The sequence below is a fragment of the Dasypus novemcinctus genome, chromosome 21, assembly GCF_030445035.2.
Source record: "Dasypus novemcinctus isolate mDasNov1 chromosome 21, mDasNov1.1.hap2, whole genome shotgun sequence".
In the NCBI taxonomy this organism is placed as follows: Eukaryota; Metazoa; Chordata; class Mammalia; order Cingulata; family Dasypodidae; genus Dasypus; species Dasypus novemcinctus.
Window position 1 is genome coordinate 24,148,985 of NC_080693.1, and position 19,129 is coordinate 24,168,113.

Here is a 19,129-nt window from a genome sequence, read left to right on the forward strand (position 1 = left end):
GGGTAGGGAGCGGGGCATATGGGAATCCCCTATATTTCTTATGTAACACTTATGTAATCTAAGTATCTTTTTTTAAAAAAAAGTATATTTTTAAAAATGCACCTTCTTGTTTTGAGGTGAATTACAAGAGGAAAGGAGAAAACTGGTATTCTGCTATTTTGAAATCAGAAATCCTCATTCTTTTATGTAAAAAAATTTTTGTAATATTTTAGAGTTGCCACTTGCCAATGGTATATAATTGGATTCTGTTCTCAGTCTGAAAATCTTTTTTAAAAAAACAAATGAGAAGTTAATCTATCCATACTTACTCTGTCATTTGATAGACAGATAGCTAGATAATATATGATAATGTGGCAAAATTGTAAAAGTTGACAAATCTGAGCATCTGAGTGGGGGATACATTGGAGTTCTCTATTATTTTTGGATTATGTTTGCAACTTTCCTATACATTTGAAATCATTTGAAAATAAAAAGTTAAAGAAAGAAAAACAAACAAAATATGTATACTCAAAATTATATTTATTTGTTAATACTTGCAAGGAAGCTGGTTTCCAGCCCTGAAATTGACATTTTCCTTATTTTATATTCTTTTGATTAAGGTTGGGAGGTTGTGGACAGCTCTCTGAGTGTTCTCTGAGTCTTTATTTCTTTTTAAGATTTATTTATTTATTTCTCTCCCCATCCCACCCCCCACCCCACTTTCTCTGAGTCTTTAAACTCCCTGCACCCTGGAATTCTGCAACTCAACTTTCGTATGGTACTTCCACATGTCTTCTTTCCCTGGACTCTCTTTCCTAAATCAGTTCCTTAGATAGATCCTGTTCTAAACCTCTGTCTATGGCTCACTTCTTTTCTCATTCCCTGGGTATCAAATCCACCCACTTGGCAAGGACCCTGAAATCTCTATCTCCTGCTCTGATATTCTCCCCTGAGTTTCAGACTCCTTCCTTCAGCTATGTTAGCCTGAACTGGATGTCCCACATACTCCAAACTCGAGATATTCAAAGCCAAAGCCAGTATCTTGTAAGATACTGTTAAGAGCTTTCTAGAGCCAGACTGCCTGGATTCACATCTTGCGTCTGCCATTTGCAAGCTGTGTCACTTTAGATGAGCTCACTGTGCCTCAGTTTCACTCTCTGTAAAATGGGTACAGCTGCACCTATGTCATCTGGTTATTGGGAGGATTAAATGAGTGTGACCTATAAAACTCTTAGAACAGTGCCTGGCCAAGCAAGAGCCATATACCTGTAGCAGTTGTTTTTATTTCATCCCCTCCTCCCCATGTCTTTTCTCCCATTTAATGGTACGTTCATTAACCTGCCAGTCCTACCAGAAACCTGGGAGTCATGCCACATGTCCCTTCTTCCCCACTTCCCGTGTCCTGCTGGTTTTTCTCCCATACACTTCTCAAATTTCTCCTGTCCTCTCCATTCTCCTTCTTTGGACCCTGTCAGGCCGACCAGCCATTCCAGATTTCCCAGGACTGAGAGGTTTCCCAGGATGTGGTAAGTCCAGGAGAGTCCCAGGCAAATCAGGACAGGTGGTCACCTGCAGGTGCGGGCCCTCCTCCACCCCCTTTTCCTGGACAAATGCAATAGCTGGTATCCCCGACTCCACTCCCAGGCTCCTCAAGTCCACTTTCCACCCTCCGCCCACGGGATCTTTCTAAAATAGAACTCAGCCAGGTCATTTCCCACTCTCCGTGGCAGAAGGGCCACACATTTTTCTAAGCTGTTTGGTGTACAGCATGGCTCCTCTCCCTCTCCATCTGTGTCTCCAGCCCCTCCCCAGGCCCTTTCGCTGAGATACCTGGAAGCGTTCATAGTTCCAGCAGTCACTCAGGCTGTTCCCCCAGCCTGCAGCCCCATCCGCCCTCTGTCCCACCTCCTCTGCCCACCTCCTACTCATCCTTCAAAACGAAACTCAGCAGCTTTGTTGAGTCATCGAATCCATCCTCCTCCTGGACAGAATCTCTTCCCAGAACTGGAGGCTCACATTTTTTTGAGGCAGCCGGTTCAATGTAGGAGAGCTCTGATTGGCAGAGATCTACTGTATTGAGCAGAAATCTGCCTCCCCATAGAGCAGTTCAGTGTTTAAGATTTGGGCTCCAAGGTGGACCCATGTACCCTTTACGTTGTGTTTCCTCTTTTGGAGGCAGTTCCTTACAATAGTTTCTGTTTTTTAATGAACCACCTGGTCACGGACTTTCTGAAAACCTAATCAACGTATCACCCCAGGAAGAGTTCCCTTTTAGCCCTGCACTGACCTGCTAGGGGGAAAGTCTGGTAGTCTTTGCTTTTCTTTTAGAACCCAGGCGAGTCAGTGTGCGTGTTCTGTCCAAACGGATCAGAAGATAAACACTGAGCAGCCCGGGGCAGTTCATGGCGCTGGAGTGAAGGTATTCCACAGCTCGGCAAGGCATGGCGAGTTTAAGGATCAGCAAATACAGTTCTTCGACTGGAGTGGAAATTTGATATAGAAAAATAGTGGGAAGAAGGCAGAAACAACAGGATTGGGTTGGATTCCTAGCCACCAAAAGAGAAGGCGGGCAATTAGCAGCATTTTGGCCATACGCTCTGAGACGGGGACTCTGCAAATTCTGCCTCTGGTATAATTATGGACTGAGATCCAAGACGCCTGTTGTCCTTAAGGGCCAGAGCCAAGCAGGTAGGGTGTGTCTGTGAGTGCAGACCACAAAGGGGAAATGAGAGGCCTTTGGCTATGCTGTGGGGAAGTGGAGGAGTGATTCTTCTGATCTGGGCGGGGTCATGGCACCTACAGCTGCCTGATGCAGGATAGAGCAGGAGCGGGGGAGCCCCGCTCCTACTCACTGTGAGACCTTCAGGAGATCACAGCCAATCCCTTGGCACCTGAGACTCCCCACCCATGGGAACTTGAGGGTCCGTCAGCCTCACCAGCCGGAGTCAGTTCAGGTGGGATCCCGGGAACTAACAAGAACTGGATGCCGCTGGCTTTCCCCTCTGCCCCCAGCCCATGCCACACTTCAGCCTCCCTGCAGAGTCTCTCTGGGTATTTCCAGAAGGTCACAGAGGACGCCTCTGTGCCCACAGCCAGCTGGTGAGCTGTCCGGTCAGTGTCTGCTGGGCCCTGCTGCCTGCCTCGCCAGCCGCGACTGCCCAGCACCGCTGAGAGCTCCCAGGCACCAAAGCTGCCCCGGGGAGTGTTACTGGATTTTGTCCAGGTTCTTTGACTATGATGCAGAAGTGAATTTCAAGAGTGGGTGAGTTAGGCCAGTAATTTATTCAGGTAGGGAGGGACAACAAATGGGAGAAAACAACAGATCAGGGATCCCAGGTGGTGATAAAGTGGGCTGATCACTTTCCCAGTTTCCCATTATAGGTTATAAATCCTCAGGTTTACTTGTGTGTCCGCATGGCAGAGGAAAAACAGCAAGAGCGGTGCGCTGAGGGCAGGCACAGGTCCACAGGCAAGAGAGCGCACTAGAGAAAGAGCTCAGGCCTGGGGCCTGCCTTTTGAACTGTTGATTATCCCACCCTTTTGCTAATGGCAAGGGAGGAGTTCCAACTGTTCACTGGTTTTTTTTTGTTTTTTTTTAAGATTTATTTATTTCTCTCCCCTTCCCCCCACCCCCCCATCCTGGTTGTCTGTTCTCTGTATCTATTTGCTGCGTCTTCTTTGTCCGCTTCTGTTGTTGTCAGCAGCACGGGAATCTTGTGTTTCTTTTTGTTGCGTCATTTTCTTGTGTCAGCTGTGTGTGTATGTGGCACCATTCCTGGGCAGGCTGCACTTTCTTTCGCGCTGGGCGGCTCTCCTTACGGGGTGCACTCCTTGCGCGTGGGGCTCCCCTACGCGGGGGACACCCCTGTGTGGCAGGGGACTCCTTGCGCGCATCAGCACTGCGCGTGGGCCAGCTTCACACGGGTCAAGGAGGCCTGGGGGTTTGAACCGCGGACCTCCCATGTGGTAGACAGACGCCCTAACCACTGGGCCAAGTCCGCGCCTGTTCACTGTTTTGATTGTTTATTTCTCCCATCAATCTCCCAGGAGGGCCCCATGTTAAGTCCTTGGGGAATATCGGGGGCTTCTCCTGGCTTCCAGAGGAAGTTTTCTTCTGAGTGGCAGAATCTTGGGGAAAGTCTTCTAGCAGCCATCTTGGGGTTATTGATGTCCACGTGGACTCTCTACCAGGTTCCAGATCCATCTATTGATTCCCTCTCTTCCTAGCCAGCCTCAGGAGGACTGTCCCCTCTCCCTGTGTGCTGCCCTCCATCCTGGAGCCCCTGTTGTCTTCCAGAGGTTCTGGGAAACCTTTGTCTTTATTCCCAGCCCATCTGGTCAGACTCAGACATGGGTCTACAGATAAGGTGATGACAGGAGGCAGGTTGAGGTGGGAAACTGGGGAAAGGAAAAGTCCACCGTGAATTCCCTTCCCCTCTGACAACTGAGGCATCATTGCTGAGTCCCCCACTTCTGCCTGGCTCCTTCCTGGAAGGATAGAAATAATAATAATCCGCAAACACGAATACAGCACTTACCACGCCCCAGGCACGACTCCAGACATTTAGCATAGACTGTCCCATTTCATCATCACAATAGTCCTACAGAGTAGTTACAATTGTTCCATTATTTTGTAAACAGATGAGACACTGAAGCATAGAGAGATTGAGGAATATGTCCAAGATCACACAGCTGATAAAGTGGCAGAGCCAGGATTAGAACCCCACAGTCTGGCTTTAGTCTTGCTCTGGACCCCCTCCTGGGGTTCTCCCACACTCTGCCTGTAGACTCCTGGCTGGCCTGCCTGTATAAACCCTCCCCCCAAAAACAGAGTTTCACAGAAACACCCAGATGTGCTTGACCTCCCCGGTTTAGGTTCCCACTGCCTCCTCTACCACCTGAGCAGGGCACAGGGGCATTAGCTCAGTGGTTTTTGGGCCTGGCTTTGCCTGGAGCTCTGGGCTGGACTCCAGGCCATGTAACTCAGAATCTCTCATTTCATTGTTTTAAAGGTGAGTCTTCTGAGCAGCCAGGGTTGAGAACACTTGAATGCTCTAAGGTTTCTAGCAACCTGAGTGTCCCATGCTGGTAAAATCCCAGAGCTACTGTCTGCTTGTGCAAGGGCCAATGACCTAAAAAGGCTGTCTGAAAACTCCAAGAACCCAGGAATCCCAATTCTCTGCTGGATGGGAATGTCCTCCCTGCAGCAGCCCCCTCAGTTTGGGGGTCAGAGGGTGGCCTGGTACTGCTTTTCTTTGGCCCTGAGTGCTGTTTTGGAAAATTGAGCAGGTTATACCTACAAAGGATAGGTTAATTCCATCTCTGTAGCCCCATGGACTAATTCCACATCACGAGCTGAAGCAGTTGCCCTGGATATAGACAGGTTTGAGGCATGGGAGTACTTAGCTGCTTTCTAGACCCTCTTTCTCTGCCCCAGATAAACAATTTGATCTGTAATTTAAATCCTGGGGTCAGGACTTATAAAATTCCCTGTAATGCCCCCAAATTCTGCACCTAACCACCTGCCTGTCACCTAGGAGATGCTCAGAAAACTGTCTTGGGTAAGTCAACACCTAAATCCCAGGTAACCTGATAACTGTGCAAGCACTAGCCACAGCATTTCAGTTTCTGTTCGAAATTAAGATAGACAGATTGGGGGAGGAGCTGCAGAAAGGATAAGAGACCCCGGGGCAAGGGCAGCCTAGGACAGTTTTCTGCAGCCTCGCCACTGCTCAGCGTAGCTTATGGGAAGAAAGCTGCGGGTCCCACGTGCTGGGCTGAAGAAGCCCCAGATTCCAGGGTGGGGGCCTGGGCCGAATCACCCACCTAATGAAGGTGGCACTCACGCGAGCTGTCTCTCTGTTGCAGACAGTGACAAACACCTTCCGGACGGTTGACCTCCGGATCCAGAGCCAGGACCAGAGGCTGCTGACGCTGTCGCTGGACAAGGACAACCGGCGTACTTTCAGGGACGTGGTCAGGTGAGCCCGCCGCGCCACCCCCAGGGCTCCAGCAGCTTCTACCAGGCCCTGCTTGGAGGCCTTCGCAGAGGCACAGGCTGAAACCTGAAACCTTTAAACCACGTGCCCTTCTGGGCATGGACTTAAGTCACTGCCCTGGACTGAGGTCCAGGAAGAAGAGGCAGATGAAGGGCTGGTGCTGATATAAAAACTTCCCCAGACTCCCACATGCCCGCTCTGCCTGTGGCCCACTTAATGTGACCCTTTTCTGCTGGTTTCACCCGGCAGGTGTATTTGCATAATGAAGGTAGATGCGCAGTGCGGTTAAACCCAGGCATCCCGTCTCCCTCTCTCCCACGGTTAGCCCCAAACCCAGGGGTGCCTTCTCTGCCCAACTCCCACTGCCCTCTACGGGGCCCCCGCCCTTGTCCCCTGCAATGCAAGGCCCACCTTTAAAATGCCAGAGCTGACCCCTCAGAGATTTGTCGCCTGAGCTGGCCTCTCTCCACCCACAGATTTGAGGTTGCTCCCTGCCCAGAGCCATCGGCCCGGGCCCACAAGTCCAAGACGCTGTGGCTCAGTTCACCCCGGCCAAAGGAGACGGAGGTGACCACAGCCAAGGCCAGACCCCTCCTGATGCCCATCAACACGTTCTCCGGCATTGTCCAGTGAGCCCGTGCAGGGGCCACGGAGGAGCCGAGTCCCAGCGCTGCGAGCCCAAAAGGAAGGATACACTACGGAGCCCCCCTCCCACCCCCAGCGCCCACGCCAGCAGCCAGCACACGCCCCGGCTCCCCGGGGCAGCTTCTGGGCCTGGGAGCGCAGGGAGCCCGGCTGCGGGGGCCCAAGAGCACTCAGCCCGCTGCTCACACCGACGCCCACGCCTTCGTGTGTCTCACGTTCCCACCTCTCCCCCCAGTTCCCCCCGCTCGAGCTCCCCTCCCGTCTCTTAAAACCAAGGTCAGAGCTGCTGTTGTAGGCAGGCCTAGGGGAAAATGGGTCTGGTCCCTTCCCTGTCTTGGGCCATTGCCCCCCCCACATCCACTCCCGGGCAGGGGTCTCTCCCAGTTGAGAGGAAAATGTCAGATTTATTAAACGTACACTAAAGTGCTCCTGCCTCCACCTGCTATCCAGCGATATTTGCATCTTAGTAGAAATCAGGGGGCAGGACTTCATGTAACCCAGTGAACCCAGTTACGCCCGAGAGGAGGCAGATTTGGGAAGCGTTGCCTGGTGCGTGCTGCCTGCCCGCCCCTCCTGCTCCCCTTCGCGTTAAACTAGACGCTCTCCCTGACCAGCACCAGCCCCGGATGGAGGAGGGAATGCAGGGTCATCTCAGAAATGTCAGGCATCATATTTTTGGCTTTCGAGTTGGAAAATTTACATGCAGTTATAAAACAGAAAAGACCAACGGTCCAAATCCAGTTCCCCTACCCACAAGACCAGGTACGCAGTGGGGGAGAACGAACATCACATGGAGAACATAAAGGCGTGGCTTGAGTCCATCCCTCTGCCCTGGTGGAGTCCCAGGGCATAGTGGGGGGGAGGGGTGGAAAGACTCCCTTTCAGGGACCCAAGAGTAGAGAGGCACGCAGCTCACTTTGGGCCTCATTGTCCCAGGAGTGGGGGGAAGCCCCCGAGAACATTCTCTGTGCTGGGAGTATGTGTAAGGGGGGCTGCCTGGCACGCCTTGGCAGATGGGCCCAAGGGTAGCCTGGGGGTCCCTGTGCCCCCATGGGGCGTGGGAGGGTCCCAGATAGTGGAAAGCAGACCAGCCCAATGGGACTCCAGTTGTGGCAAAGGGGTGCAGCAGTGGGCAGCAGGGTGGACGGTGGGACCTGACGGCCAGCTGGGGAACACGGGCCCCTCGATGGAGGCACAAAGGGGTGCAGCACGGCGCGGGGTACCAGCCCAGGGTAGAGGAAGGTGGGAAAGTGGATGGCATGTGCCCTCCACTGAAGGTGCCCCCAGGGAGGAGATACACGGGCACTCTCCCCGAGCTGGCTTTTCATCTGAAATGGCTGAGACCACACTGAAGTGGTGTGACTGCCTGGAGGTGGCTAGACTTTTTTTCTGCCATTGTGGATGATACGAAGTGACTCGTCATTGGGGGTGTTCACAGTTACAAGGTGCTTTAGGTAAGCACGTGCAGTGTTCACCCATTGTCAGAGTCAGGGCAGGGCTCTGGGTGTCCTCTCAGCGTCCTCTCTACTAGCTTACAGTGAAAGCAAGCTGTGAACCGAAGTCCACCACACAGGCAGAAAACTGGTGGCAAGTAGCTCCCTCCCCTAAATAACCATCCAATCCGATCTGTAAGCTCAAAGAGAACCCGGAGCATGGCTTTTTAGGTGCTCTCGCCAAACCTGGGATGAAAAGTTCACTCAGGAAAAATGTTTCAGTATTCTAGAGGTGGGACTCAGGTTACTAGTCAAGATTCTGGGAAGCAACAGTGTGAATCAGTGGCTGGACACTGGATCATTTTGGAGTAAAGGCTACACCACCAGTGAAAAACCATTTCCAATATCCATTATGCTAATTAGCGAAGCCACGTCTAATGACCTGAGATGAAGGTGGCCGAAGTGTTTGTATTAGCTGCCTGTGGAGTGTGGCTTTTACGTTAAAAGCCAGCTAACGTCTCTGGAGTGTATACAGCCCCCAGGATTAAAGCTGTCTAGGATATACAAACTGTGGTGGAGGCTGTGAGGTGCTGCCCGGATCCCCCTTTCCCAGTGAAGGGTTTATTTTCTCAGCTGCTGGAGTACCACTGGCCAAAGCCCTCAGCTGTCACCCCTCCGTGGGGATTGTGCCAGTAAAGAAAACTGCACCATCCAGGCTCATGCCTGTTCCGGGGGCAGCTGGCATCCAGTGAAAGAGTTTTAGTCCCTGAGGACAAAATAACCTGCCTTCCTGGAGCTTTGATTCTGATGGAGACAGGCCATGGACAAGAGACAGGTGTGAAAGAGGAGCCAGTAGTGCTTTTGATAGTGCTAAGTGCAATGGAGAAATGGAAGGCAAGGGAGGGGTCTCTGTGGGTGTGTGTGTGGGGGGGATGCAGTTCAGGTTGGCGTGGCCAGGGCCGGTCACTGGGGGTAAGAGGGTAGTCCCTGATCCAGGGACATTAAAGACCTGAAGAAGCCGAAGGCAGGAAGCCGCTGGGCATCCTTTATTCCGTTCCCTCTTCCTTCCCCCGCCCCCAGTTTTACCGGCCTGAAGCGGTTCGGAGATTGCGCCGAGGGCGTGGGGGCGCCGCGGGGCAGCCAGCCGCTGGGCTGGGAGGGCCCCTCGCGCCCGCGTGCCCTGCGCACGCCCGGCCAGGTGGGCGCATTGGGCGCAGGCGCGCAGCGGGGACGTGGCAGGTGCAGCCCGCAGGTGCGCCGGCCCCACCCCCCCCGCACCGCCCCTCGGGGCGGGGCCACTTCCGGGCCGGCGGCCGGACGTGGGGGGGGGCGTGGGGCGGCCGGACGTGGGGGGCGGGGGCCGGGGCGCGGCCGTTGACCGGGTGCCGGCGGCGCGCCCGCGGGAGGCCCGAGGCGCGTCCGGCCCGCGCCGCGCCCCCGCCCTCGAGCGCCCTCCCGGGGCCATGGGCCCGCGCCCGCCCCGGCCGCCGCCGCCGCCCTCCGGGGCCCCCTGAACGGCCCCGCGTGGGGGTCCGGCTCCGCCCGCCATGAGCGCCAACCCCCAGTGGGACGTCCGCAGGGCGCTGGGGGTGGCCCGGCTCTTCCAGCTGGCGTGCGGCGCCCGCGACGCCTGCGCGACGCCCTTCCTGACCCTCTACCTGCGGCAGCTGGGCCTGGCCGCGCCCTGGGTGGGCGTCCTGCTGGGCACCAAGCACCTGCTCGCCGCCTTCTGGGCTCCCTTCTGCGCCTTCCTGGCCAAGACCCACCAGAAGCGGAGAGTGCTGCTGATGGGCTCGCTGCTCGGCTCGGTGGGAGCCAGCCTGTCCCTGGTCCTCGTCCCGCCCCTGGACAAAGAGCTGGCGATCCGTTCCTGTAACGCGAGCCGCAGCGGGGCCGCCGCTGTCGCGCCGCCGGGGGTCTCGCCACCTGCGAACGCCACCCCCACGCCAGAGCCCGCCGCCGACCCCGGAGCGGGGGCTCGCAGCCGCCCGGCCCAGAAGAGCGCCGGCACGGTGCACGCCCCTGGCGCCGCCAGAGACCCGGGTGAGCGGGGCCAGGAGCCCCCGGGCCTTCTGCCCAGCGCCTTGGCCGGCTCAGCGGCAGGAGCCAGGACCGCGTCCCAAGGTCTCCTCCAGCCTGTTACTTCCGGGGCGCAAGGTAACTCCGGGGAAAGTGCCACCGAGGTGGTCAGGACCGCCGGCCTGCTGCTTCCCGGGGACCCGGAGCCGGGGAGTCCGGCCGACTTGCCGGGAGCCAAGGGGCAAGCCCGGGCCCCGGACCTCTCCTCGGAAGGGTTGCGCAGGACCTTCATCCTCTGCTTGGCGTCCTTGGTGCTCTGGGAGCTGCTGACAGCCCCCCTGCAGCAGGTGGCAGACGACAGCCTTTACGAATACCTGGATTTCGTGGACGCCACCGACCGCTACCGAAGCCTGTGGGTCTGGGGCTTGCTGGGCACGGCGGCGGGCGCGTGTGGCAGCGGGGCCCTGGCGGGGCAGCTGGATTGCTCCCTGCTGGCGAGCCGCCCCCGGGGCGCGGTGCACCTCTACGGCTACGCGCTGCTCGGCCTGCTGGCCTCGCTGGTGAGTCCCGCCTTTCCCGTCCCCGTGTGCCGGCGGCGGGAGCCCAGCCACCGGGCGGCCAAGGCGCTGTCCCTCCTCGGGGGCGACCCGCGCCTCCTCCTCCTGGCCCTCACCGTCTTCCTGATCGGCGCCGCCACCAGCACCGTGCAGAACTTTCTGTTCTGGCACATGGAGGACCACGGCAGCAGCGAGCTGGTCATGGGTTTCTCGGTGGCGCTGGGTGCGCTGGGGGAGATTCTCCTCTCCCCGCTGAAAACGAAGCTGCTCAAGAAGCTGTCCAGGGCGGGCACGGTGGGGCTGGGCCTGGGCTGCCTCGCCGCCCAGCTGCTCTACTACTCTCTGCTCTGGAGCTGGTGGTCGGTCCTGCCCGCGCAGATCCTGGGCGCCATCAGCAACGGGGCTCTGTGGTGGGCGGTGGGGGCCTCCATCGAGGCCGTGGCCACCCCCGGGACCGAGCGGGGCGCTGAGCGCCATGTTCCGCGGCCACTTCTTCGGGGGCGGGCTGAGCCTGGGCAGCTTCGTGGGGGGCTTCGTGGGGCTGCGCTTCGGCCTGCCTGTGCTCTACCGCGCCGGCTGCGTGGCCCTGCTGCTCTGGCTGGCCTTGCTCCTGGCCGTCCGCTCGCGGCTGCCCCAGGAGCGGAAGATCAACTACTCGAAGCTGCTGGCCACGGAGGCGAGCGACACCAGCGACTCTGAGGAGGGCACCGAGCGGGACTGGCTGGTGAAGGCCATGCAGGAGGAGCACGCGGGCTGGAAGGGGTGAGGGGAAGCCTCGGTCGCGCCCATCTGGGAAGGAGCCCAGGGGCTGGACAGAACGCCGTCCGCCGAGGACAGCAGCCGGCCTCGGGCCGCTGGGAGCCCCGGGAGAGGCGGCAGGGCTGTGCCCAAGGTCCGGCGAGAGCATCTCGTGGCGTGGTTTTCTTTACTTTTATAGTAAAAGGAGATTTAACCTTTTGCCGTCCGATCTTTTTTAAATAATGAAAGAAGAATACGTTTGGTTTTTTTTTTTTCAAAAATTTATCTTCATTTTCACTGTTTGGATATACAAGGTTTGCGAGCACTTTCGTGGTCTTTACTGTGGTGCCCTTGCCTTCGGCAATGGCCGAAATGATCACCTTGAACGGGCAGTGGCTTCAAGGCAGTGGGGAGCTGTAGGGTTCACCTGGCAGAGGGGACAGCTGACCTAGACGAGTCCCGTCTGGCCCCTGGGCCGTAAAGGCATTAGACTGATTCTATCAAAGCTGTACAGTGGGCAGGTAAGAACAGCCAGGGAACTCTCCCCCCGCCCCACCCCGGTATCCCGGCACCCACCCTCACACCAGGTACTTCTCTCTCCAACAGGAGAAAACAGCGGGACTGTAAGGTGCCGGGGAGGGTGGACTTCAGTAGGCTTCTATTCTCACTCAGCGGCGTGAGTGTCTCCAGGAGCCGATCCTTAGAATCCATGTGTGTACAGCAGAGCAAGCACAGCTTCACGTCGTTTGGACTCATATTTTACGTGCTGCGCCTCAAAGAGTGCACGGAGATTTTCAGTGTGTGCTTTGATGAGGGTGCAGCAGGCCGCCCCCACTTGGCAGGGCTCTTGAGAAAGCTAGTGACGCACTTTGCCAGCCCCCCAGAGCTCCCCCCCCCCCCCAGGTAAGGGTCCTTTATTCCAGAGGCAGGCCAGTCCCCAGCGCCCAATTTTTGGACTTTGTAATCAGTTAAATATCGGTTGTTGGGTTTAGAAGGAGCCTCCTTTTACAAATGCAGAAAATGTCTCATAGCTGGGGAAGGGGAACAGACACACGAGTACCTGCTGGGCCAGACACGGTGCCTGGGTCTTTATACTTATTCCTCTTCCTCACAACTTCCTAATGGACAGGTTATTGGCTAGGACGCTTCAGTTACAAATAACTCTAAGGAAAAACAATCACCTCTGCCTTAAACAATGAGGGATTCATTTCTCTCTCACATAACAAGTCTCGGAGTAGGCCGTCCAGAGCTGGGACAGCTGCTTGATGGTGCTGCCGGGGGCTAGACTCTTCTCTCTCACTGCAGCAGCCTCAGCTTGTAAACCTCTAGCCCATATTCGTACTCTCCTAACAAGATGGCTGCTGCACCACCAGACCTTTTTTCCCTGTTCCAGGCAGGATGAAGAGAAACAATGGGACAGGGAGAAGCAGAAATGAGTCCCACTATCAGGAAACCAAAAGCCTTCCCAGAAACCTTCAGCAGACTTTTGAGTGAACGGTCACACGGCCACGCTAACTGCAATGGCGTCTGGGAGGTGGGCGTACCTTCAGCTGGGCACACTATACCCCAAGCAAAGTCAGGCTTCCGTTAGTGGAAAGAGGAGGCTGAATATTGGGTCATCAACTAACAGTGTCTGCCCCAGCATCAGGAGGGGAATTCTCACCTAGGGCTGTGTCATTCTAAAGCCTGTGCTCCTTTTACTGCAGTAAGCCAACTTCCCCACAGAAATCCCTTTAACAATTTGATCCCTGCAACAACCCTATGAATAAATCGGATTTGTTATCTTCATTTTACAAATGAGAAAACAGAGTCTTGGAAAAAGGTCACACCAGGGACCACTGACAGAAACACCGCCAGAAGCCTGGTTTCACCTAAAAAATGTAGTGCATTTTGGGCTAACCCAGGAGTTTTCCCAAACCCGGCTGTCCATCCAAACCACCTGAGGAACATGTCCAGAAAGACAGATCCCTGGGTTCCAGCTGAACCTCCCCGTTGGGACCCAAAGATCTGTATTGTTAATCCAGTCTCCCAGTGATTCTCCCGTGGCCGACCAAGCGCTCATCTACTGCCTTATGCTTTCCAACCCTGCATGTCTCACCACTTCTTTGCCAAATGCGTACCATATGCTAGGGCACTATTCCAAATACTTTACATCTACTAGCTCTTTTTTTTTTTTTCAAGATTTATTTTTTATTTATTTCTCTCCCCCCCCACCCCAGTTGTCTGCTCTGTGTGCATTCTCTGTGTGTTCTTCTGTGACCGCTTCTATCCTTATCAGCAGCACCTGGAACCTGCATTTCCTTTTGTTGCGTCATCTTGTGTCAGCTCTCCGTGTGTGCAGCACCATTCCTGGGCAGGCTGCACTTTCTTTCGCGCTGGGCGGCTCTCTTTAGGGGATGCACTCCTTGCGCGTGGGGCTCCCCTATGCGGGGGACACCCCTGCGTGGCAGGGCACTCCTTGCGCGCATCAGCACTGCACATGGGCCAGCTCCACACGGGTCAAGGAGGCCTGGGGTTTGAACCGCGGACCTCCCATGTGGTAGACGGACGCCCTATCCATTGGGCCAAGTCTGCTTCCCTCGACTAGCTCATTTAATCCTCAAAACGATCTTAGGCCGTAATCACTATTAGCACCTCCAATTTACAGATGACAAAACTAAGTAACTCGCAGGAGGTCACACAGCTAACAGGTGGTAAAGTTGGAATTCAGCCTGGTGGCTCTAGAGTCTGATTTTAATCACTATGCTCTATGGCTAGGAAATTAGAGAAAAGGGGCACATCAGCTATTAAGATTTAAGACAGCTAGTACTTGAAAATTACTGGATAGTAGATAGTATTTATTATGTAGACAAAACATACAATAATACCAAAAATACAAACACATGTTTGTCCTCCTAACTAACAAACAGGTGAGGGATAGGACTTGGCTGAAGAAAACAGTTAAATTACTAAGTGTGGTTAGGCCTGAAGAAGAGGAAGAAGGAAAAGGAGGAGCAGGATGGGGGAGGGAAGGAGAGAAGGAGGAAGAAAACTGAGTGTCAGAACGGTGCAAGGATCTAAGATTTTTGTGTGATGGATACTGAGAAAATTGTGCTTGGGCTATTTAATGTTTGACCACAATCGATTTGTATAGAATCATGCTACCTGCCAGGGGGAACCCAAGGGTGAATAAAAGATGTCGTCTCTACGCCTGAGAAGTGTTCTAACAGGGAGATCTACCAATGCTCATGTACACACGGGAAGCCCAGGACAGTGTGATAAATCCCACCCAGAAGCATTGCAGGAGTTTAGGAAAGGGAAAGATTGTTTCTGACTCAAGAATTCAAGGAAGGTTTCGTGGAAATTACGTTTAAGCCAAGCCCTCGAGGCTAGGTAAGCTTTTAACAGGTGTGTGCGTGGGGCTAACTCAGGGGAGGGCACTGCAGGCAGAGGGAACAGCATGAGCAAAGCTTCAGAGGCTGGAAAAAGCCTGGCATATACTTGGAGAAGAGCAAGAAGTATAGTTTGGAAGGAGCAAAGTGCGGCACAGTGCTGAAGGGTAAGGTTTTAGAAGGATCTCCTGGGACCAGGTCATGGAGATCCTCGATTCTGTAGACTAAGGATAAACCCTGGAAGGTTCTGGACAGGGTCATGACAGGTAAAGACCATACTGAGTCTTTTTTTTTTTTTTTTGAGATTTATTACTTATTTCTCCCTGCCTCCCCCCCTCCCCCCCTGTTCATTGCACTTGCTCTATCTGTTCAGTGTGTGCTTGTCTTCTTTTTGGAGGCACTGGAACTGAATCTGAGAACTCCCATGTGGGAGCAACCTCTGCTAGCTGCTTTGTTATGTCTCTTATTGTATTTTCCTCCTTGTGTCTCTTTGTCGTGTCGTCTTATTGCGTCAGCTTGCCACGCCTGCCTGTCAAGTCTGCTCACTGTCTTGTTCATTTTCTTTAGGAGGCACCAGGAACTGAATCCAGGACCTCCCATGTGGTAGGCAGAAATCAATTGCTTGAACCACCTCTGCTTCCCAAGCCTTTAAAAAAAAAAAAAAAAAGATGTAGAGTTGACATATAATAAACTGCAAATTTTTAAAAACGATACTAGGGCCACAGAATGAGCCCAGGACCTCATATGTGGGAAGCCAGTGCTCAAACACTGAGCCACATCTGCTCCCTAAACTTCACATATTTAAATTGAAAATTTTGATAAGTTTTGACGTATATGTACCTGTTAAACCATCTCCTCAATCAAGATGCTGAACACATCTATCATCCCCAAAATCTCCTCCTGCCCCTTTGTAATCCCTGCCTTCCTCCTTCCCTCCACCCGGGGCAACCACTGATGTGCCTTCTGTCACTATAGATTAGTTGGTGGGCTTTTTGTTGTTGTTGTTGTTCTGTGTATATATGTACTTTTTGTTTCCTGACTTCTTTCACTCAGGATAGTTACTTTGAGAGTCACCATGTTGTTGAGTGTAGCTGTAGTTCATTCCTTTATTGCTGAGTCGTAGTCTACTATGTGGGCGTGCCAGCAGTCGGTATATCCACTCACCTGTTGATGGACATTAGATTGCTTCCAGTTTGGGGCTTTTATAAGTAAAGCTTCTGTGACTGTTCTTGTTCAAGTCTCTGTATGGACATATACTTTCATTTCTATAGGGTAAACACCTAGGAGCAGAATGACCGGATCATATGCAACTGTATGTTTAACCTTTTTTTAAAAAAAACAAAAACTGTTAAATAGTTTTCCAAAGTGGTGGCACCATTTTACTTTTCCACTTGCGGGGCATGAGCCTCCCAGTTGCTCTTTATCCTCGCCCTCATGTGATACGGTCAGCCTTTCAGATTTTAGTCATTCTAGGAGAGGGCAGTAGCATCTCATTGCGGTTTTAATGTGCCTTTCACTGACGATAATGTTGGGCATCTTTTCACTGTCCTGTGCTTTTGAAGATCAATCAGCAGCAAAGAAGTGAGCAAGAACGAAACAGCCTCAGGTGACCTTCAGATCAGGTTGCCTGTGAGAGAGGTGCTTTGAAGAAAAAGCCAAAAAAGACATGATGACTCTGCCTTGGATAGTTTCACATAGGCACAGGCCTCAAGACAGAGAACTGAGCCGGATGATTCTCCTTAGGGCTGCTATTCCACGCCCCGGACATGGCCCCTGTGGGACGATGCTGAGATCACCCACACATACACAATTTTGGAAGGTAATCTGAAGTACAAGTCACTTTGTTCAAACAAAGCAATCCCTCCTCTTCCATTTGCTGCCACTGCGTGCGTGTCCAACACTGTACCTGTAAACAAGAGGCTTTCTGACAAGGAAGCCCTGACAGCAATTGCAGGCCTGTTCCTGACCATGATCTGCTTCTTTATGTCTCCTGTGTTATCCCCGTGACCCTACCAGATGGATGGTTGTTGCTGAGAACAGTGTTTTTTTATTTGTTTGTGTTTTTTAACACTTTGGGGGTCACAGTCCCCTTTAATAATCTGATAAACGCCACAAAGATGCACATATGCACATCATTTTTTCACACTCAGTCACATTCCATGGATGCCCAAAACACCCGTTCACAGGCCTTAGGTTAATTAAACCTGCTCAAGAGGGATTTTCCACCGAATATTTTGCCAATGATCCAAAGTTGGAAAATTCCTTCCCTATTTTGCCTTCCTTCTATTCCATGATCAGTGTCTTTGCTATCAAAGTTTCCCCTATTTTTTTTCCTTCTTCTCCTTATTTGGCCCTTCAGTCCTTTGTCTTTAAGCCAGTGATGCACTGGCGTGAGGTCTGCAGAACTCAGAGGCTGGGTTAGAGGAAAGTGAGTTCGAGGAGAAGGTTTGGGGGAGACACTGGGGAAGATCCTTAAGGAAACCACAAAAACACAGGGGTTTGAACTTTCTTCTCGTCAACATTCCATTCACGCGTATATGCTGAGCAAGGCTGCGACAGTTTCCAGGGTGTGGGGCTAAGCTTCAGGAATGTAGAGGTTTGAGCCATTGAATTTACGGTTCCTGCCAGATTCCGCATCTCTCGGCCCCCTTTCCCTCTCCCCTTCCAAACAGAACACGTGCCTTCCATGTATACCCCGGGTAACTGATGCCATCTCCACAAATTTTAAACCATTCAGCACATTTCACTCCTCTGGCCACAACCACACATGGAAACGAAGCTCTTTCATCAGAAGAGCCCTCAGAAATTCTTTCCTGGAACATGGAGGCCAGTGGAGCACACGACGTCTATTCCTGCAGATGTGACGCCTTGAACTGCATCTTGCTGCCAGCCTGGGAACAAGGCCGACTGTTGAGAATGGAAGGTCCTAACAAAGAGCATACACACACACAGAACCAGACAGGACATCTGAATGTCGGGTGAGACATTCAAAGAGCGAGGACTTCAAAAAGTCTGAAGTAAGAGTGATTGCCGAGTGTTGGGATGTTGCAAAGGGGGAGAAACTGTCGTGGGAATCGTGAAATGGACCCACATATTGAAGGAAAGACTGGGTCAGAAAAAGACTTTTACCCTATTAACTTCTCTAATAGTAGGTCAGTTAAGCTCCATAAAGTCAGAAGTAACTGAGGTTCTCAGCTCCTAGCCTGACATTGAGTCTTGATTCCATCTTAGAGGAGAGTAAATATTGAATGAGTCATTAACCTTTATGCTCAGATTTACTTAGACCATAATTTTCAAAGGGAGTTCTGTAGAACACTCAATCCTATCAAGGGTGAAGGGGGAGGAGTTTTTAAAAAGGATCCCATGGCCAGACAATGTGGGAAGTGATGTCAATTTTGCCACTTCTTGGCAACTTACCATGCAGGTTAGCATATTAAGTGCTCTGAAAAGCCCTGTAATAAACCTGCTTGCCTCTGACCTACAAATCCCCAGATATTTTTGTTACCACAACCTTCTTCCAAGAAACACCAGTTACTTAGACTTGAAAAACTCGTGTTCTGTAGAAGGCACCAACGTTAGCAGTTTCCTGTGTCCGTCTGACCTATTTTTTTTAAGGAAGTAGCTGAGATTGAACCCAGGATACTCATACATGGGAAGCAGGTGCTCAACCACTGAGCTACATCCACTCCCCAATGAGAGTTGTTTTTTCTTGTTTTTTCTTTTTTTAAGAGGTACCAAAGATCGAACCCGAGACCTTGTACCTGGGAAGCACACGCTCAAACACTTGAGCTACATCTGCTCCTCCATCTATGACCTTCTTAACTTAGAGGAGTTGGGCCTCAATGACAGGCTGTGTTCCCACATACCCGGCCTGGCAAGAATCCTGGGCATCAAGCTAACAACAGGACAAAGCTTATTTCATTAAGTCAGAGCACCACTTCCAGAGGGAGGTGTGACAGTTTAAGTCTTTCAGTGAATCCTTTCCTGTGGGTGTGGGACCCTTTGAGTGGGTTGAATTCAGTGCGGACCTTTGATGGGAGTAGTTCTGCAAGGCGTGATCCAGGGTGGTCTCGGCCCTCTTGCTGGAGTCCTTTATAAACAGGAGAAATATACAGAGACACATAGAGAAAGAGGCCTGCTATCTTACCCTGTCATGTGACCGAGGATTTCCAGGCACAGGAAGAGAGAGAAACCTGCAGAGGTTGAGAATCAGTGGAGCAGCCAAAGCTGAGGCAACGAGCAGTGAGGAAAGGTGAGCCATATGCTCGATCGCCCGCAGCTGAGCTGGGAGAGAAGCCTCTTTAGATGACGCCGCCCTGTGCCTGGTCATCCAGAGCTGCAACTTGGCCATTCAGCCTCTCTCGATGATGCCTGGGTGTGGACATTTT

General features: G+C 52.7%; 2 protein-coding genes and 1 long non-coding RNA gene across 4 annotated transcripts in view; 2 read left to right on the forward strand and 1 right to left on the reverse strand.

Moving 5' to 3' along the window:
• Positions 1–7,049, forward strand: part of PIK3R6 (phosphoinositide-3-kinase regulatory subunit 6) — a 58,137-nt gene extending 51,088 nt beyond the window's left edge. For both annotated transcript variants that reach the window (XM_058283494.1, XM_058283495.1), the window contains exons 19-20: positions 5,848–5,960; positions 6,455–7,049. In XM_058283494.1, coding sequence (XP_058139477.1) covers positions 5,848–5,960; positions 6,455–6,611 — 270 coding nt within the window. In that variant the 3' untranslated portion in view covers positions 6,612–7,049. The remainder of the gene's footprint in view (positions 1–5,847; positions 5,961–6,454) is intronic.
• LOC131274987 (uncharacterized) lies at positions 3,243–5,918 on the reverse strand. The gene is made up of 2 exons (XR_009182335.2): positions 5,806–5,918; positions 3,243–4,467 (listed from the first exon to the last, which is right to left on the reverse strand). It is a non-coding gene; the product is annotated as an uncharacterized lncRNA (long non-coding RNA).
• A 2,400-nt stretch (positions 7,050–9,449) lies between the features above and the next one.
• Positions 9,450–11,589, forward strand: MFSD6L (major facilitator superfamily domain containing 6 like). Its single transcript, XM_004473914.5, is given in 2 exon segments — positions 9,450–11,094; positions 11,096–11,589. Coding segments are annotated over 2 exon segments (1,794 nt in total). The 5' UTR covers positions 9,450–9,603; the 3' UTR covers positions 11,399–11,589.
• The last annotated feature ends 7,540 nt before the right edge of the window (positions 11,590–19,129 follow it).